At 44.1% G+C, this 21,635-nt stretch overlaps 1 protein-coding gene across 8 annotated transcripts in view; it reads left to right on the top strand.

Moving 5' to 3' along the window:
- The window catches only part of srsf7a (serine and arginine rich splicing factor 7a), a 35,088-nt gene extending 22,445 nt beyond the window's left edge, over positions 1 to 12,643 (top strand). For 4 of the 8 annotated variants that reach the window (XM_073029285.1, XM_073029286.1, XM_073029282.1 and 1 more), the window contains 3 exons: positions 1,557 to 1,604; positions 8,237 to 8,287; positions 12,171 to 12,643. In XM_073029285.1, coding sequence (XP_072885386.1) covers positions 1,557 to 1,604; positions 8,237 to 8,287; positions 12,171 to 12,225 — 154 coding nt within the window. In that variant the 3' untranslated portion in view covers positions 12,226 to 12,643. Of the gene's footprint in view, positions 1 to 1,539; positions 1,605 to 8,236; positions 8,288 to 12,170 lie in introns of all 8 variants that reach the window. The other 4 variants (XM_073029288.1, XM_073029287.1, XR_012096305.1 and 1 more) reach the window with 3 other exon arrangements.
- The last annotated feature ends 8,992 nt before the right edge of the window (positions 12,644 to 21,635 follow it).

The following is a 21,635-nucleotide window of genomic DNA, read 5'->3' as shown; positions in this document are numbered from 1 at the left end:
TGGCATCAAAGGTTACAGGGAGAAGATGAGAATGGGTTGAGGGGGATAGTAAATCAAGCCATGATGAAATGGCAGGCCAGATTTGGGCTAAATGGCCTAATTCTGCTCCTATGTCTTCTGGTCTAAAATTTTGAAATAGTGTTTTTAAGTTGCTAATAAGGGGAAAGTGGAGAACAAAATTAGGGCATAGGACTAACTTGCTGGCCAGTTTATTGCTGAAGGCTTATTAACTGGTCTGTATGGAGAGCAGTAAACAGAAAGGCATGAATGAATATGGGAGAGAAAGCAATGGTAGAAACTTTGTGCAGTTAAGGGAAATCAAATAAGGGGGTGCTCAGTGTTTCCATCATTTGGGTGCGTAAGTGTATGTGCAGAATGACAGGTAAATGCATCTGGGAGATAACCGAGCAAAATAGAATCTAGAATTAGGTTTAATATCACTGGCATATGTCGTGAAGCTTGTTTTGCAGCTGCAGTACATTACAATATATTTTAAAAATTATAAATTACAATAATAATGTTCGTTTCTATGTGCTTGTCTGTGTAAAATAAGTAATGCAAAACGAGAGCAGAAAAAGTATTGGGGTAGGTGTTCATGGGTTCATTGTCCTTGTGGAGGGGAAGAATCTGTCCCTGAAACATTGAGTGTATGCCTTCCTTTCAGATTCCTGTATCACCACATTGATGGTAGCAATGAGAAGCGGGCATGTCCTGGGTGATGGGGGTCATTAATAGAACATAGAACAGTACGTCATAGGAACAGGCCCTTTGGCCCACACTGTTGTGCTGAACCAGTTTAAAAAGTAAATCAAAAGCTAATCCCTCCTACCTACCAATGCCTAAATCCCTCTGTCTTCCTCATTTATGTGCCTATCTGAACATCTCTTAAAAGCCTCTAATGTATTTGCCTCTATGCAGCACATTCCAGGCATTCATCACTCTTGAGTTAACAGAAAATTTAGCCCTCACGTTCCCTTTGAACTTACCTTCTCTCACCTTCAATGCATACCCTCTGGTAATAGACATTTCTACCCTGGGGAAAAGATACTCCCTGTCTACTTGATGTATGCCTCTCATAATCTTGTAAACCTCTATTAGATCTCCCCTCAGCCGCTAGATGCCACCTTTTGAGGAAGCTCTTTGACAATAAGTGCTGTTAAAAGCTGAAAGTCAGATCTTTATCACCAACTCTACACCCTTGCTTTTCTTCAGTTTTATCCTTTTGGTCTGAATCCACGTAACTGAGATTAAAATCTTCAGTAAGAGGCATGTAGTGTATTGTGTAGCATTCTATTATGAAGATGCAACATACTGTAACCGTGTTACCAGGGGGAAAAAATTTGCTGGATTGGGATTTTGATGCAGTGGATCCAGTGTAAAATGAAGTAGCAGAAATTGTTTTGAAAATCAATGTAAGACCTATTTTTCCAGTTCATGGGAGTGTAAGCCAAATGAAGTAGGACTTTTCTGAATGTCTTTATAAAATAGTATGTTTATGGCATAGTGTGAAATATTTGACATTTGGTGTTTTAATGGCAGCTCTCACCTCTCTGCAGATCTCTCACTCCAATGAGGTCCAAATCCAGATCTCCAATGAGGAGGAGGTAGGTGGAAATGGGAAGCATATTGTCTTGTATGTACAGTATCAGCAGGTTTCTGTGGAGGTTAAAGGGCAGCTGTTCTCCACATGTGCCTGTTAATTAAAGAGAAGTAAATGTTTAACCCACAGGGCATCTGGTTTGGTATTTGACCGAATCAGGCAAGCAGGAAGGTTCCAAGATCATTTCTGGACCTGTGCTGAGATAAGTGACCTTTTAACATACTTGTGGTCATAGGGTGAATCAGATAACCTCTGCAATCCTGGAAGATTTCCATCTGATACACTCTGTCCACCTTTGTGGACGTTGGACACAAGCCAGGGTCAACTTGGCTGTGTGTTCTGCCAGCACTTGAGGATTTGTGAGCAGTGCTGTCATAACTCGTGCTGTTGTAGTAGAATGACGCCGGCAATGAGATCAGTTCTTCAGTGTATTCAATAAAGCTTATGTTTTACTCTGGCTGTATTCCAGCTACTTGGTATCGGGCACAATTCATTAATACAGTAGCCTTAATGTAAAACCATTCCTTGTCTTTTTGCAGCATTGCAAACAGACATGTTCAAAGAATCCGAGTATGAATTATGTGGATAATTAAAACCTTGCTCAAGAAAGTATTTGGGTTTGAGGCGGTTAATGATTAGCATTTCTTTTCCCCACGCCAATGTTATCCCCATCTGATGCTTGGTGATTCTGTGTAAGTATAGTTTAATTTTTAACAGCCTTGATTGTAACTGATGGAGCATTTGACAACAGCACCTTAACCTAATCCTGTCCCTCCAGCAAGGATTAATTGGGTAGTGTACCTGGAGGAAATCCTGGATAGGCCTACCACACAACTGATGCATAAGAAGGATGGCACGATAGCACAGTGGTTAACGCAACGCTATACAGTACAGGCGATCCAGGTGCAATTCCCACTGCTGCCTTTAAGGAGTTTGTGCATTCTCCCTGTGGCCGTGTGGGTTTCCTCCATCTGCTCCAGTTTCCTCCCACAGTCCCAAAGACCTACTGGCTGGCAGGTTAATTGGTCATTGCAAAATGTCCCATGATTAGGCTACAAATGAGGGATTGCTGGGCAGCATGGCTCGAAGGGCCTACTCTGCGCGTATGTCAATAAATTAATAGCCATAATATTGTCCATTTCCATCATTTCTTCATCTATTCTACTGTTGAAGCCTACATCTCTGCCTTTGCTTATAAGACCGTAAGACAAAGAGCAGAATTGAGCCATTTGGTCCATTGAGTGTGCTCCCCCATGCTACCTCCTGCATTAAATTACATGGGCATCCTGGCCAGCTTTTCGTATACCTACTTTTTATGAATAAACATCGACAACATAGTGTGGGAGCAACACACAAAAAATGCTGGGTTTTTGGCAGAATCTCTTGTGTTTGTAATGAAGTGTAGACGTAAACCATTTGAATAAATACAATCCATGCTTTTATTCGCCTCAGTCCAATAATTTTTGCCATACCTTTCCCATTCTTCTTGCTGCCTGTTAACCATAGTTATGCTACTGAATTAATTCATTTCTTTTTGTGCATGTTCTTGCCTCAAAACTTGTAATTTTTTTCCTTGTGTAGTTTGCTTTGTAATGTTGGCCTAGAGCTTAGCTCTTCTGCAAATGGGAATGTACTCTTTGCATTTTGGAGGGGAAAAAATAGCTCTAAAGGTCTTTATAAACATAGATACGCCCCAGTTTTTGCTTTCCAAGAAGTAAAGAAGGGACCTGACTCAGTCATCTTTTCCTGAGCAGATTAGCATTGTTGCTCTGGTATCGTGCGTTCAATTTTTTTTTCTTATTCTGTCAAGTGCATCTTTGTGCTTTTATAGTGCATAATATCAGCACTCTGCTGGATTTATGGTTAGCCTTAAATTCATGAATCAAGCCAATGTACTGTCAGAAACGTTGAAGGTGCTTGTGGCAGAACTGACAGTGCCTTGGGAAGACGACTGGGTTAGGAAGCGTTCAAGCATAAAAATGCCAAATACCAGGAGGTGATGGAACAGTGTCAGTGGGCATGGTGTGAGCCCATAGAGGTGTGGTGTAGAGGTCTTGCTGAGCGAGCCTCCAGCGAGGTACGACACGTAGACCAATGCTCTGCAACACAAGCCAGGGTCTGCTCAACCCTGACTGGGTGAGGGAGTCTTGAGTAAAAGAAATGAAACGCCCATTGATCCCAGGTTAGATCACTACTGATGTGTCCCAGCAAATCCTAGGATGTATCCAGCATAACAGGTGTTTGTTCCTACAGAGAACAGGCCCTGTCTTCCCCTCTCTGCTTTTAGTAGTTCTTTCTTATCAGCCTTGTATGTGTCAGGAGTGAGGTACACCAGCTAGTTGAGTGATGTTGCAGCAACAACCTTGCACTCAACGTCAGCAAGACTAAAGAGCTGATTGTGGACCTCGCAAAGGCTAAGATGAGGGACACGCACCAGTCCTCTCAGAGGGATCAGAAGTGGAGAGAGTGAGCAATTTCAAGTTCCTGAGTGTCAAGATCTCTGAGGACCAAACCTGGACGCAACATGTTGATGCAACTATAAAGAAGGCAAGGCAGCGGCTATATTTCATTTTGAGTTGAGATTTGGTTTGCCAACTAAAATCCTTGCACTTCTACAAATGTACTGTGGAGAACGTTTTGACCGGGAGTGGGGGGAGGGCTACTGCATAAGATTGAAGTAAGTTGCAGAAACTTGTAAAATTAGCTCCCTCATGGGTACTAGCCTCTATAGTATCCAAGACATCTTCAAGGAGGGATGCCTTAGGAAGGCTGTGTCCATCATTAGGGATCCCCATCACCCAGGTAAACACAGAGTGCACTGTAGATGCTGTGACCTGCGTTCCTTCAGCATTTTGTGTGTGTGTGTTGCTAATGTTGCCTTGTGGTTTGGATCTCCTTCATTAATGTTGACCTGGTCCTGACGAAGGGTCTCAACCCGAAACGTTGACTGCTTCTTTCAACGGATGCTGCCCGATCTGCTGATTTCATACAGCTTTTTTGTACCCGTCACCCAGGACATGCCCTCTTCTCATTGCTACCGTCAGGAAGGAGGCACACACTCAGCGATTCGGGACAGCTTCTTCTCCTCTGCCATCCATTTTCTGAGTGGACATTGAACCAATGAACACTTCCTCATTATTTTTGCACTACTTATTTTAACTATTTAAGAGACAAGTATACTTACTGTAATTCCGGTTTTTTTCTCTATATCGTGGATTTCATTGTACTGCTGCCATTAAGTTAACAGATTTTGTGATGTACGCTAGTGATAGTAAACCTGATTTCGGTTTTACACCATATTGTGGCTTCCGTGCATTTTCTGGCTTAATGGGCAAAATTAACTTTAGATGTCTGTAGGGGATACTCCTTTCATTACATGGAGACAGCTTGTGCAAAGTAATGCACATGGTACTTGGTCTAACAGGGTGTCAGAAGACTAGAATCTCTACTTCTAAATTCTATCTTTGAAGGAATCAGCTCTTGTGCTTGGTTAGTTCTCCTCATTGAACTGCTACTGCTTTATATTCCAGATTCCTTTGCAACTCTTCTCAGTAAGCATTGTATTTTTAACCTTTCTAAACTCACATTTTGCATTTCTCAAATTAATTTTTTATTGAACACTATGCTGTGAATTTATTAATGCCACCTTGCCCTGAAGAAGGGGTTCAGTGTGGAACATCAACTGTTTGTTCATTTCCATAGATGCTGCCTGACCTGTGTTCCTCCAGCATTTTGTGTGTGTGTTGCTAATGTTGCCTTGTGGTTTGAATCTCCCTCATTAATGTTGACTGTTCTTCCTCAGCTGGTGTTGTGTGTGAATTTGTTCCTTCTTGCTTGTGGCACATCAGGTGGCTTTTTTTTGCCGTTTCCATAGCAGTTCACTATTTTTTAATGAGGCTGAGTAGCTATCGCGATGCTAAACCCAGCATGAATAGAATGTGTGCAAGGAGCCGGCCAGATTTGTACCCAGGATTGTCCAGTGCTAATGCCACTCCGCCACCGGCCAGCTGTGTCTCTGAATTCAACATTTTATTGCAAAGTCAAAATTGCTAATTAAGACTGCTAGTAATAATGGTCCTTGCACAGGTCTGTCAGAGCCCACTTCTCACTTACTGCCACTCCAATCCTCAAAACTTTTTATTTATTTCAGCGAGCTAGCTCGCTCCTCTTTTGCCTCCTGATTCTGCAGCTTCTGATTTGCATAGTTGCTCAGGGCTCAACTTCAGGTTGCAAAGATAAAATAACGGTCACAAAGGCATTTGACATTGGCTAGGTGACTGACTTTCTACCAATGATACTTGGAGGTCCTGAAAATGTCCCTGTCTGTGGTGAAGGCAGAATAAGTGTGACATCTCAGGGAGTGCCTTTCAGAAAACTAAGTATTTTCCACCCATGCCCTTCCCTTCTCTGTCGATGGTACGCAGTTATCAAATTTCATGCCCTGCATAGATGATATTGAACTGTCTGTTAAAGGCATTTTCCAGGAGTTCTAGGTTTGAGAGCCAGAAATGAAGGAATTTCCATTTATTTCCAAGTCAGGAATTTATGCTGCTATTGCCTGTCTGTAGTGGCATTACCATTCAGTTATTGCCCTGGTCCTTTGGGATAATCTTGGTCTCCTTCCTTTTTCCTTCCCAATGCGACCTCTAAATTGGTGCAACCTGTTGTAAATTGGGAGACCGCTTCATCAAGCACCTCCGACCCATGTGCCAAAAGTGGGACTTCCTGGTGGCCAAACATTTTAATTCTGATTCCTTTTCTGACTTGTTGGTCCGTGGCCTCTTTGTGTGCCAAGATGAGGCCACCCTCAGAGTGGAGGAACAGCATCTTATTCTGTCTGGGTAGCCCTCCAACCTGAAGGCATGATATCAGTTTCTCCTTCCAGTAAAAAAAAATGCTTCCCTCCCAACCCCTTCCATCTTCTATTCCCCACTCTATGCTCTTATCGCTTCTCATCTGCCTATCACCTCCCTCTGATTTCTGTCCTCCCTTTTCTCCTAAGTTTCATTCTTTTCTACCAGGTTCCTTCTCCAGCCCTTTAGCTTTCCCACCCACCTGGCTTCATCTATCACCTTCCAAACTATCCTCCTTCACTCCCCCCCCCCCAAAACACCTTTTTATTCTGATGTCTTGCCCTTTCCTGAACAAAGGTCTCAGCCCAAAATGTCAACTGTTTATACATTTCCATAGATGCTGCCTGACCTGCTGAGTTCCTCCAGCGTTTTTTGTGCGTAAAGAGTTTGTACCATGTCACCGCATGGGTTTCCTCTGGGCGCCTTTGAAGCTACATGCTGTGCTGGAACACAGACCTGCTGATGGGTCTCAGACCCTCATGTTTGTCAGCCGTTGAATGTATAATGAACAATAAGTGAGGTCCGAATCATCTCTGTGCTGTTTCTGGTGTGGTCGCTTCCAGTCCTGAGCAGATACATTTGTGATAGGTGAGGATGTGGTAGAATAGATTTACTCTCACATTGGTTCATCTGTCTCGCAGCTATATCCTTGACTTGGCCAGTTTGATCATGAGTGTCACTGCCAAGGCCCTTACAGAATTGGCCATCTCTGTTCTCTGCTTGGTACATTCTCCACTCTGTCACATGCTTTTCCTGGATGGTTTTAACATTGAGGAAGGCTGCCATGTAATAGCTGGGAGGTTTCCTGGACCATGCTTAACCTCATACAGTGGCACTTTATGGATCTAGAAGTACTCTGAATTGTGTCTTCTTTGTGCCAATCAAATGGAGTTCCACACTTAAACGGTGTTCACTGATTTCCCCCTACATCCTGCCCATTCTGAAATCATGGCCTCACTCTGGCGTGCATCAGTACCCCATGCAGTGTACAGTTCCCTCCATCCTTGCCTGGCACCACTGGGCCACTGCGGTCAAATGCAGAAAGATTCATTACTATCTAAAGGCACCGTTGTAGTGCGTTGCTCAACTGTGCCTGAAATCTGGACAATGGCTCATCTGTTTCATTCATGAATCAATATCAAGGCAGAATATATTCGTTTGGTCAGCGTGCCAAATTGCTGCTGCCAGGTTTCTCAACAGCTGAAGGCACGAAGAGCTTGTGGTGGTGGGAAATAATCTGAATATTCTTGGCTGATCACCTCTGCCATTATAATATTACAACTTGAAAGCTGCGAGGGAAAGGCCAGCACAGTAACGGTATTAAAGTGCCAGCAACCCAAGTTAAGTTCCGTCGCTGTAAGGAGCTTGTACCCTGTCACCGTGTGGGTTTCTTCCCACTGTCCAAAGACATACCAGTTAATTGATCACATGGGTTTAATCGGGCAGTGTGGGTTCGTTGGACCGGAAAAGTGCTGCATCTCTAAATAAAATAAAACACTTTTAAAAAGTAAGTGAGTGTTGTGGCTGTAATCCGATCAGAGCAGTGAGCAAAATGGTTACAGTGCGATTGGAGCCATGCACTTTGTGATTGGGCTGCAAGTTCTCTGAGTGTAGTTGCAGTCTTTAAGTCATGATGTGCGCAATATGTTTGTGATTGATGTGACAACGATCAGCGTTGCTGCTGACACTGGGGCAGTGTGTGATGCTGTGGTGGACTGCTTGTGGCGGGTTTGGCGCTGTGTATTGTTAAGGTATTGAGAATTCTGTTTCTCCTTCTGTTCAGCCCATCAAGATCAAGGTCTCGATCAAGATCTCTTTCTATAAAACGAGAAAGGTAAGTGACGTCCATTTCGTCATTATGTGTCGTGTTGTATGACATGAGCGATCATGGTCTTTATGGCCATAATGGTTCTTGACAAACTTTGTTTCTACAGAAGTGGTTTGCCATTGCTTTCTTCAGGGCAGTGTCTTTACAAGACGGGTGACCCCCAGTCATTACGAGATTGTCTGCCTGGCGTCAGTGATCGCATAACCAGGACTTGTGATCTGCACCGGCTGCTCATACGACCATCCACCACCTGCTCCCATGGCTTCACATGACCCTGATCAGGGGCCAAGCAGGAGCTACACCTTGTCCAAGGTTGACCCGCAGGCTAACAGAGGGAAGGAGTGCCCTACACCTCCTTCAGTAGAGATGTATCTCCACCCTGCCACTTGTGACATTCATTTAGGAAGTGCAAATTTTTGTTGGAACTTAGAAGAATGAGAGTTGATTCTCCTGATACTTAAAATTCTGGTGGTGGTGTGACAGAAAGGGATAACTGCTGTGAAAATGTTTCCCTAGTGAAAAATTGTAGAGGATAAATTATTCACAGAATAAAGGGAAGCTTTATCTCTAAATAAAATTCAATTTAAAAATAAAATTTTAAAGACTAAACTCTGAGGGTTACTGGGATCCAAATAGGACTGCATAGTTGAGGATTTTTTTTAAATGCATGTGCTACTAATCTGAAACAAAACGAAAAGACTGGGGGAAAACTCAGAGTACTGTATCTGAGGAAGGAGAAATGGTCAACGTTTTGGGTTTGCGGTTCTGACAGATCCAAAATATTGGCAGTTTCTCTTTGACTTGTGGAGCTTTAATTGCAACTGGATTTTCTTTCTCTGCGGTGTACAGTATTCTGTAAAAGTCTTAGGCTACGGTGCTTATGACTTTTGGACAGTATTTGTCGAAGTAGAGCGGAGAGCGAATCTGGCAGGAACAAAGGATGTTGGGAATGATGAGGATGGAGGGTTGTAGGGCTGGTGGTGATGCGGTTGTAGACTTTACCTGTGAAGGACTGGGCTGTATCCACTGCTTTTCTCCCTTCCATTGTACATCAACTTCCCCTACAACCCACCACTCCCCACATACCCATTGAGCATTGTGAGTTTGAGTTAAAGGAAAAGACATGACTTTTGCGCCACCTCTGGGTTAAAATTGGATACAAGAAGTGTCTGAGATTGAGTGGCATGGATATGAGAAGAATCAAGCATGTCAACCAATATAGGCACATAAAGTCCGACAGATGCAAAGCATGTGTGGATTTTAGGGATGCGGACTTGACCAGAATTAAGTGAGCGCGTGTGTTTAAATTTGCCAGCTTTTTTTGGGGGGGTGAGGGAGGGCTTGGCTCCCAGTGGTGCAGGCCATTAACCTCTTGTCTTCCTTGTCCAAAGTCAGTGGTGTGCTTTCTATAATCCATTGTGTCCACGGTACAGGAGATTGGCCTATACAGCCTCGCTTCTTGCCCATTTCCACCTCTCATGACAAGTGTAGGGTTGGACTTTGAGCGGCAAAATATTTGCTGGGTAGAGAAGGGGATGCATGAAGAATGGGATAAGGGCAGCAGTGTGGACAGTTTAGCAGAGTAGATGTTCAAGATCTTGTTGCTCTTTGGATTAGTACTATTGGTGTCTATTTGCCTTCAACCTGTCCACTAAACTGTAGCACAATCGCCAAAGCATAGGTGTGAGTGTGTGTGTATTCATGTGTGTGAGAGAGTAAGTTAGCATTTTAAGCTTTCACGTAAACCTGTTACTGCCAGCAGCCTGTTCTGATGAGGAGGCAGCTGCCACATTTTGCAGTGCCTTTACAACTGAACTACTTGTATATAAAAACCAAATGTCTCCACCAAAGGGGGTATAAGGCACTCTTTCGCTCCACTAGCCTGATGGTCACCCTTTTTGGCAAGGTGTACCCCCACCCCATTCAGAGTCATGTGAAGCCATGGGAGGAGCAGCTGGTGCAATCACACGTCCTGGATAAGCGACCCCTGACTCCAAGCAGGCAATCTCTGAAGATTATTGATAATGGCTGGGGTCACCCGTCTGGTAAAAGCACCCCAGAAGAAGGCAGTGGCAAACCACTTCTGTAGAAATATTTGCTATGAACAATATCATGGTCATGGAAAGACCATGATTTCCAATGTCATTAGACACGACACATAATGATGATGAAAAACCAAAATCATCTAAAGAAGTTTTGAAAGTGAGAGAGAACTTGGGTTGTTAGACTGAAAACTGGAACTCGGAGTAGTACATCATTTGTAGAGGCAAACGGACAGTTGGTATCTCAGGTCAAGGTACTTCATCTGGACTGGAAGATGTTAGATTCTTGGAAACAGCACTTTGTGGTTCTGGAACGTCCTGCCTCCGCAGATGCTGCTTGACCTGCTATGTTCTTCCACCAGTTTGCTTCTTGTGGCAACAGCAGCAGTCTGTAGTTGAACTGATGTGTCTGAGGAAGGAGTGGTGCTCCTTGGACTTGGTAAAACTCAGCTACCAAATACTCTCCTTTTATAGCATTACCATCAAGATGAAATCCAAATATTGGAGATGCATTTCTCTGCAACATTAGAGAATTTGGTTAGATTGGTGTTTGATGTGGATGCATGAGACAACAAAAGATGTGAAGTCTAGTTTAATATGAACTTCTCTTTGCACTGTGTAAAAGCTTGCTGTGATGTGGATGGAGAATTCACTGTAGACTCCCAAGTGTCTTCACTTGGCATTCAGTCTTGGTCCCTGCACAGTCTCTGGAAAGTAAGGGAGTAGAATTTATCCTGTAAGTAACACTGAATGTTGAACTAGGAAGTATTAAAGATTGCAGGTTCAGATTCCATCATAGCAGGCTGCAGAGCTGTATTTGGTAATGAAATACCTGGGGAGGCTGGATTCTTACAAAAACCCAAGTTGATCTGCTAATGCCATCCCAGAGTGCGGTGGATGATCCATACCACGTGGCTAATTATCTTGTAAGCGATGCCTGCTGCTTGTCATTGGTGCCTCCGTTCTGCTGCTTGGTCTTGCTTTTGGATTTCATTTTTTGCAGATGAGAGATTTAGACCATGAGGCATCAGAACAGAATCAGACCAAGGCTGTTCTGCCGTTCCATCCTAACTGATTTATTATCCCATTCTCCTGCCTTCTTCCCGTAACCTTTGATGCCCTTACTAACCAGGAACACATCAACCTCTGCTTTAAATATGCCAAATCCATGGATTCACCACCCTCTGGCGTAAGAAATTTCTCATCTGTTCTAAATGGATGTCCCTCTGTTCTGAATCTGTGCACTCTGGTCCCAGACTTCCTCACTAGCGGTAACATCCTCTCCACATTCCCCCTATATAAGCCTTTCAACAATCGATAGGTTTCAATGAGATCCCCTGCCTCCTCGTGCATTAACCCTTTCATTCTTAGAATCGTTCTCGTGACCCTCTCCAATGCCAGCACATTCTTTTTGAGATGACGGGTCCAAAGCTGCTCTCAATACTTCCAAGTATTTCCCCTGGATCCCCCCCTCCTTCCCTATCTCCAGTGGTCCACTCTCCTCTCCTATCAGATTCCTTCATCTCCAGCCTTTAACCTTTCCTGCCTACCTGGCTTCGCTTTTCATCTACCAGCTAGCCTCTCTCCTCTCCCCCCCCCCCCCCCCCATTTTATACTGGTGTCTTCCCATCTTCTTCCTCAGGGAAGGGTCTCAGCCCAAGACAGTGACTATCTATTCACATCTACAGATGCTGACCTGCTGAGTTCACCAGCATTTTGTGTGTGTTGCTAAGTATTTACTTTGCCTTGTGTGATTTTACCCCACCCCCGAGGGACAAGTTGCAGTTAATCCCGTGTGAATTCTGTTTCTGTCTTTTAACAGAGTATTTTCTGTTTCTGCCCTCCAGTCATTCCCCATCGGAAGGTTCTCGGAAGAGCCCAAGTCCCACAAGAGACGATTGAAATGGACCTTTGTGAAGAGCACAGCATTGGGGGCCCTCATCACCTGACAAACCTTTTAACTAACCTAGATGCTTTAGTGCCTTTTTATATGCATGCATTCCACAGAAATGTCACTGCTCTTCATTTGGTCCAAGTAAATGTTATTGAATGTTGTGAAATATACTGTAGAGCATCTGAAGAGCAGCTGCAACAGCTGACAGGGCTTCAGTAAATAGCTCACATTTGTATTAAACTTGACATCTTCATCAGAGTAAGGTGATTCTGCTTCAGTGAATTTGTTGCAGTGTGTGAAGCTAATGTTATGAAGGTTTAAAAATTGAACGTTTCTAATGCTTCAGAACTGGTTGACTATTTTTTGTCTGTTTAGGTTTTTTTCCCCCCTTCAATTCCCAATAAAAAGAAAAAGGCTTAAAATGTGCATTCTTAGTATTAAAGTGGTGTGGTGGGATGGACTCTGTGGTACATGGGTTCTAAATGGCTTCCTTCTCAGTATTCTTTCATCTTCAGCCCTTTACCTCATCCACCTATCACCTCACAGCTTCTCACGTTATCCCTTGCCCTCCTTACTTTCCAGTGCTGATGAAGGGTCTCAGCCTTAATCCTTTCTGTACATGCTTCCTGACCAGCACTTTGTGTGTGTAACTCTGTGGTTTGTGACTCACAGTATTCAATGGTTACATTTGATATCAGAGAATCACACAGCTGGAAATTCTTACTCAGTCCTGAAGGGTCTGGGCATATTCTGTTGCGTTAAAAATTTGCTACTGCCTGGGTAAGAACTAGTGGTCTGAAAAGGTTGAACTAGAGTATCACCTGCTTTTATTATTCCATTATGTAAAGTATTTCACAAGGAGAGGCAGTATAGGCAGGACAGGAAAACGGAGTGCTAAGAGATGGGGAGACAATAGGATACGACTTTTTTTTTGAGACCCAGCATGGAACAAGCCCTTCAAGCCAAGCACCCTCCAGCAATCCAAGCCTAATCACAGGATAATTTGCAATAGGCAACTAACTTCCCAACCAAGTACATCTTTGGACTGTGGGAGGAGACCCACGTGGTCACGGGGTGAATGTACAAACTCTTTACAGGCAGCAGCAGAAACTGAACCCAGGTCACTGGTACTGTAAAGCATTGTGCTAACCACTACGCTAATGTGCTGCCATTTTCATAACTTGGACATGGAATATCATTGAAACTAAAGGGAGGGAATAAAAAAAACACAATGCATGTGGAATTGTAGTTGTTTTATTATTGTTACCTGTATCAAAATGCAGTGAAAAGTTTTATTTGCATGCCATTTGTACACAGGTACTTCAAGGTAGTAAAAGCGGAAAGGCAGAATTCAGTGTTAGTTTCTCAGAAAGAGCAGAGCAGGTGGACAAAACATTTAAGGGCCATGGCGAATTAGATCAAGAGCTCATCAGCCTGATAACAGCAGGATAGAAGTTGTCCTTGCCTGGTGGTGCTTGCTGAAGCTTTTGTATCTTCTGCCTGATTGGAAGGGAGGAAAACAGAATTACTGGGGTGGGAGGCATCCTTAGCTGTTTTGCTCAGACAGCAGGAAGTGTATAGACTGAGACAAGGAGGGGAGGCTGGTTTGTATTGAGACTGTGGTGTTTTGGGCACTGATGTATCTGAAAATTTGAACTGATTAAAGCCTCTCGGGCCTGCTGCTAAACAGTGTCCATCAGTCATAGCAGAATTAGGCCATCGAGTCTGCTCTGTCATTCCATCATGGCTGATCCTGGAACCCACACAACCACATAAGTCTGTCTTCTCTCCGTATCCTTGGCTAAAAAAAAAATTCCTTAACTCCATTCTAAAAGGTCACCCCTGAATTTTGAGGCTGTGCCCTCTAGTTCTGGATACCCCCACCATAGGAAACATACTCTTCACATCCACCCTATCTCGTCCTTTCAATGTTAAGTAGGTTTCACTGATACCCCCCACACCCCCCATTCTTCTAAATTCCAGTGAGTACAGGCCCAAAGCTGCCAAATGCTCCTCGTATGTTAACCCCGTCATTCCCAGAATCATCCTTGTGAACCTCTGTATCCAGAGATACCGGCCACGTGATAGACGCACTGCCGCCTGGCTGGTCGGAGGACACACCACATGCCAATCAACATTTGGTCCCTCCCAACTAATCAATGCACACCTAAATTATTGGTCACCTTAATTGGATTATCTCGCCCAGCCCCATGCTATAAAAGGTGAGACTTGCCCCTGGCTCGGTCTCTCTTACAGACTACCTCATTGAAGGTAAGTGCATTGATTTATGTTTGGGAAGGTCTATCGTTTGTCCTGGTAAGGGAGCCGCAGCTATCCAAGGTCAAGGGGGATAGCTGCTGTTGTGCTTTTCCCTTGTTCTTTGTTTGTGTAACCGTACCCTGTCCCCACACCGCTTCCTGTGTATTGTAGTTACTTGTGTTGACCCGACTTCCCCTTGTAAATAAATTCCTTATTATTAAAACTGTGTGTGTCCAGGCCTCTACTGTTGAGACTCAAAGAACCAGTTATTTTCCATCATAACAACAACCTCTGGACTCTCCAATGACAACACATCCTTTCTGAGATATGGGGCGCAAAACTGTTGTCAGTACTCCAAGTGTCAGCATTACCTCCTTGTTTGTATATTCTATTCCTCTTGAAATAAATACCAACATTGTGTTTGCCTTTACCACAGATTCAACCTGTAGACTAACCTGGGAGTCTTGCACAAGGACTACTAAGTCTCTGCACCTCTGATGTTTGAACCTTCTCCCCATTTAAATAATACTTCATACCATCATAGTTCCTATTACCAAAATGCATTATCATACCTCTCCCAACACTATTCCATTTGCACAACACACAAAATGCTGGTGGAACACAGCAGGCCAGGCAGCATCTATAAGGAGAAGCACTGTCGACATTTCAGGCCAAGACCCTTCATCAGGACGACCTTTCATCGTGTGACACCTTATCAAATGCCTCCTGAAAATCTCAAGTAAATGTCATCCACTGCCTCTCCGTTGTCTACCCTACTTGTTACTTCCTTGAAGGATTCTTGATTTGTCAGGCAGGATTTTCCTTTACAGAAACCATGCTGACTTTGACTTATTTTGTAATTAGGCTCCCAAGTACCACAAAGCATCCTTAATAATAGACTCCAACACTTTCCCAACCACTGAGGTTAGGCTAACCGGCCTATGATTTCCTCCCTCCCTTGTTAAAGAGTGCAATCTTCCAGTCCTACCCTCTGGGATTATGCCAGAATAAAGTGAATCTTGAAAGATCATGACCAATGTATCTTGCCTCTTCAGCATCCTGTCTGGGATATAGTCCTTCTGGTCCAGATGACATCCACCTTAAGACCATTGAGTTTGCCCAGCACTTTTTCCTTTGTAATAGCAATGGCACTCAGTCCTAATCTCTGGCATGCTGCTAGTGTCTTCCACAGTGAAGACTGATGCAAAGTATTAAGTTCATCGACCATTTCTTTGTCCCCCATTACTACCTCACCTGCGTCATTTTCCAGTGGTCCAATATGAATCCTCACTTTCCTTTTACTCTTTATATAACTGAAAAAACTTCTAGTATCCTGCTTGATATTATTGACTAGTTTGCCCTTGTATTTCATCTTTTCCCTTATAGCTTTTTTGTTACATTTTGTTGGATTTTATAAGTTTCCCAATCATCCAACTTCCCACTCGCTTTTGTTACCTTGTATGCCCTTTCCTTGGCTTTTATGCAGTCCTTAACTTCCCTTGTCGGCCACAGTTGCCCTCCCCTGCCATTTGAGAACAACTTCTGCGGGACTTATTTATCCTGCACCTTGTAAATCATATCTGCTCTGCTATCATCCCCGCTAGTACCCGCCAATCCACCTGGGCAAGCTCCTCACTCGTGTCTCTGTAATTCACTTTATTCCATTGTGATCCTGTTACATGTGACTTGTGCTTCTCAAATTACAGCATGAATGTGTTGTAGGGTAAAGAGGCAGGAAGATTGTCTTGGTTATTTGGATATATGAGCTCAATATGGTTATGCACCATAAACCCACAAGACAGAGGAAAGTACCTCTTCCCTTTGCCTTTCTATGAAGGATGACCTCATTAAGGGATTGGACAAGATAGAGGCAGGAAATATGTTCCAGATGCTGGGAGAGTCCTGTACCAGAGGGCATGGTTTGAGAATAAGGGGTAGGTCATTTAGAACAGAGTTAAGGAAAAACAACTTCTCCCAGAGAGTTGTGGGGCTCTGGAATGCACTGCCTCGGAAGGCAGTGGAGGCCAATTCTCTGGATGCTTTCAAGAAGGAGCTAGATAGGTATCTTATGGATAGGGGAATCAAGGGATATGGAGACAAGGCAGGAACCGGGTATTGATAGTAGATGATCAGCCATGATCTCAAAATGGCGGTGCAGGCTCGAAGGGCCAAATGGTCTACTTCTGCACCTATTGTCTATTGTCTATTTTTGGGAGTTTTCAGCTTTAAGAACAGGTCTTCAATCTAGATTAAGACTTAGTTTATTTATTGAAAGGAAAATTGAATGCAAAGTGGGAAATTTTGCTTGGTTATATGGGGTATTAGTGAAACTACATCCGGAGTGCAGTGTACTAAAAGAAATTATGTCAATGGGATGGAGCCAGTTCAGTGATGGTTTACTCAACCGACCCCTGGAATAGGCAGATTATCTCAGGAGGAAATGCTTGTCTTGAGTTTTCTGGAGTTCAGAATTTGTTTATTTATTGAGATCGATTGTTACATGCTGTAACAATGACCTGGGTGAGGAATCATGACATGGGCAATCATGGTCCTTCCATGATCATGATTGTTCTGGGCAAATTTTTCCACAGAAGTGGTTTGCCATTGCTGCCTTCTGATTGGTGACCCTGAGACTGGCATCAGTGGTCACATAACCAGGACTTGTGATGTGCACCGGCTGCTCCCCTGGCTTCACGTGACCCTGGTCGGGGGACTAAGCAGGTGCTACACCTTGCCCAAGGGTGACCTGCAGGCTAGCAGGGTGGGGAAGGAGCACCTTACACCTCCTTAGGTAGAGACTGGTCTCCACCCTTCCACCCAATTGAGATACAGCACAGAATAGTCTTTAAACTATGCTGCCCAGCAACCCCTAGTTATGGTACAGTGACCAATTGATCTACGTCTTTGGACTGTGAGAAGGAACCGGAACACCCAGGGGGAATCACAAAATCCCATGCATTCCACGGGGAGGATGTACAGACTCCTTACAAGTGATGTCAGAATTGAACTCCGAACTCTGATGCCCTGAGCTATAACAGCATCGCGCTAACCTCTATGCTACCGTGGTGTCCAAGGCTGAGAAAATCTCATTGAACAAAATCCTGGCGGGTCTTGACAGGACGGCTGTGGAGAGAATGTTTTATCTTCTGGAGAAGATCTATAGTAGAAGTGTTTGTTTAAAATACAAGGACCCACTGAAGGTGAGGCAGATTCTTTTTTCATGAGTTTTCAAAGAATTGTAGAAGTAAATAAATATAAAATATACTTAAGTGACAAACGGACTTCAGATGGGCAAGTGGATAAAAGTTATTGTAGATGGTTCAGGATGCAGAATCTGGGCAATAATCAGAGCAACTATAATCGTTTGTACAATTGACCGCCCAGGCTGGAGGTTAGGCTGCAAACATTTTGTCGCCACACGAAATGACATCGTCAGAGCGCAATTGAGAGTTGTTGCTGCCGAGTGCTCGCATTTATATCGGCACGACTCATTGTTCTGATTGGTTGGCTGTCTCACAGGTTGCTCGTCTCCACTAGGTCAAAGTTCAAAGTAAAATTTATTAACAGAGTAGACGTGTCTCCACATACAACTCTGAGATTCTGTTTCCTGCGGGTATACTTAGCAAATCTATGGAACAGTAACTGTAAACAGGATCAATGAATAGCAAATTGTGTAAATTCAAATGTAAATAAATAGCAATAAATAACAAAAGCCCGAAATGACAAGTAATTAAAGTGAGACCATCGGTTGTGGGAACAGCAGAAATGGAATGAGTGTAGTTATCCCCTTTTATTCAAGAGCCTGATGGTTTAGGGGTGGTAACTATTCTTGAACCTGGTGGTGCGAGTCCTGAGGCTCCTGTACCTTCTACCTGATGGTTTAGGGGTAGTAACTATTCTTGAACCTGGTGGTGCGAGTCCTGAGGCTCTTGTACCTTCTACCTGATGGCAACAGCGAGAAAACTGCACGGCCTGGGTGGTGAGGATCTTGATGATGGATGCTGCTTTTCTACGGCAACATAGATGTGCTCAGTGATTGGGAGGGTTTTACCCGTGACGTACTGGGCCAAATCCACTACCTTTTGTAGGACTTTCCGCTCAAAGGCATTGGTGTTCTCGTGCCAGGCCGTAACGCAGCCGGTCAGCACACTTCCCACCACACATCTATAGAAGCTTGTCAAGGTTTTTGATGTCATGCTGACTCCGCACACTCCTGAGGAAGCAGCAGCCTTGCCGTGCTTTCTTTGCCATTACATTTATATGATGTGTCCAGGACAGGTCCTCTGAGACAGTGACACCCTGGAGTTTAAAAACAAGAGAAAATCTGCAGATGCTGGAAATCAAAGTAACACAGTAAAGATGGCTGCTGCCATCAGATAGAAGAGCCTCAGGACTCTCAGCACCAGGTTCAAGAACAGTTATTACCCTCAACCATCAGGCTCTTGAACAAAAGGAGATAACTACACTCATTCCATTTCTGGTGTCCCCACAACCGATGGTCTCACTTTAATTACTTGTCATTTTGTGCTCTTTGTTATTTATTGCTATTTATTTACATTTGGAGGAACTCAGCAGGCCAGGCAGCATCGATGGAAAAGAGTAAACAGTTGACGTTTCGGGCTGAGACCCTTCAACAGGACTGCTAGTCTTTTCCATAGATGCCGCCTGGCCTGCTGGGTTCGTCCAGCGTTCTGTGTATATACCAGGGATTTAAAGCTTCTGACCTTCTCCATCTCTGATCCTCCGACTAGCTGAGTGATCTCTGCTGCTGACGAAACGTTTGTGACCTAACATCCAGGCTCGGTGAACAACCCTACAAACGAGTAACCAGCTCGAGCTTGCAAATCTCCCCTTTCATTTCAAACAGCTATAATTTCAGACAGGCTTGAGGAGAGAAGATCTCTGCTTGGAGTGAAGTGGCTGAGTTTTGTCTGCATGCCACAGGGTGCTGGTCGATGATTTTAAGACAGATAATCAAGATGTAGAGAACTCTGAGTTGAATGTACTGCCTACATTGGAAATCAGAGTCAGGTTTCATATCGCCCGCATGTGCTGTGAAACATGTTGTCTTTATGGCAGCAGTACATTGCAATGAATAATAGAAAAAATGTGTGTATGTATATATATATATGTGTGTATGTGTGTGTATATATATATATACACACGCACACACATAAAATAGTTAAATAATTAGTGCAAAACTTTTTTAAAAAGTACTGTGTTGGTGTTCATGGGTTCAATATCCATTTAGGAATCGGATGGCAGAGGGGAAGAAGCTGTTCCTGAATCGTTGAGTGTGTGCCTTCAGGCTTCTGTACCTCCTACCTGATGGTAACAGTGAGAAGAGGGCATGCCCTGTCCTTAATGATGGAGCCCACCTTTCTGAGTCACCGCTCCTTGAAGATGTCCTGGATGCTACAGAGGTTAGTGCCCGTGATGGAGCTGACTGAGTTTACAACTCTCTGCAGTTTATTTCAGCCCTGTGCAGTAGCATTTCCTCCCCCCCATACCAAATCAATTGAATAAGAGAAATTTCCAACTGAACATGTGCTGTGGGAGGATGTTGTTATTGACATGGACCTGTTTCTGATTGTTTCTCAATACTGTACATCAACCTATTTTGAGTTCTTGTAACATACAAAGACTACATTGGAGCATTGATCAGGAGGCTTAAATTAATAATCCATTCTTTTTTCCCCTTTAGAATAATATTTTGTGCATTTTGGAAAAAGAGGATTCCTCCTGTATTTTTTAATGGCAAGAAGGTAAAGGAGATAGATCAATAATTATTACAAAGATATTGAAAGGCCTGGATAGAGTGGGCATGGAGAGGGTGTATCCAATAGTGGGAGAGTCTAGGACTGAGGGCTCAGCCTCAGAATAGGACGTCCCTTTAGAACAGAGATGAGGAAGAATTTCTTTGGCCAAAGGGTGGTGAGTCCCTTGAATTTGTTGCCACAGATGGATGTGGAGGCCAAATCGTTAGGTATATTTAAAGATAAGTTCCTAATTAGTAAGGGGAGAAGTTCTGGGGAAAATGGGGTTGAGAGGGATATCAACCAGGGAGTGGCAGGCCAGATTCAGTTGCCGAATTCTGTTCTTACGTCATGCAGCCTTGTGGCTTCTTAAGCACCAAAGGAGTTTAAGCCCCACCAGCCACCGGGTCCAGCATATAATTCTCCGTAACTTCCGCCACCTCCAACGGGATCCCACCGGCAAGCACATCTTTCCCTCCCCCCCCCCCCTTTCTGCTTTCTGCAGGGATCGCTCCCTTATCCATTCATCCCCCACCCCCCCCATCCATCCCTTCCCACCAATCTCCCCCCAGTACTTATCCTTGTAAGCAGAACAAGTTCTACACCTGCCCTTACACCTCCTCCCTCACCACCATTCAGGGCCCCAGACAGTCCTTCCAGGTGAGGCGACACTTCACCTGTGAGTCGGCGGGTGTGGTATACTGCGTCCGGTGCTCCCGGTGCGGCCTTCTATATATTGGTGAGACCCGACGCAGACTGGGAGACCGTTTCACCGAACACCAGAGAAAGCAGGATCTCCCAGTGGCCACACATTTTACTTCCACGTCCCATTCCCATTCTGATATGTCTATCCATGGCCTCCTCTATTGTCAAGATGAAGCCACACTCAGGTTGGAGGAACAACACCTTATATCCTGTCTGGGTAGCCTCCAATCTGATGGCATGAACATTGATTTCTCTAACTTCTGTTAATGCCCCTCCTCCCCTTCTTACCCCATCCCTTATTTATTTATTTATTTATTTATCTATCTATCTATCTATCTATCTATCTATCTATCTATCTATCTATCTATCTATCTATCTATCTATCTATCTCTTCTCCCCCCCCCCCCTCTTTTTCTATCTCTGACAATCACTCCTTGCCTGTTCTCCATCTCCCTCTGGTGCTCCCCTCCCCCTTTCTTTCTCCCTAGACCTCCCGTCCCATGATCCTTTCCCTTCTCCAGCTCTGTATCCCCTTTGCCAATCACCTTTCCGGCTCTCAGCTTCACCCCACCCCCTCCCACTTTCAAATCTCTTACTATCTCTTCTTCCAGTTAGTCCTGACGAAGGGTCTCAGCCTGAAACGTCAACAGTGCTTCTCCCTATAGATGCTGCCTGGCCTGCTGTGTTCCACCAGCATT

This window comes from Hemitrygon akajei, chromosome 25 (assembly GCF_048418815.1).
Source record: "Hemitrygon akajei chromosome 25, sHemAka1.3, whole genome shotgun sequence".
Classification (NCBI taxonomy): Eukaryota; Metazoa; Chordata; class Chondrichthyes; order Myliobatiformes; family Dasyatidae; genus Hemitrygon; species Hemitrygon akajei.
This window is presented reverse-complemented; position numbering and strand designations above follow the sequence as displayed.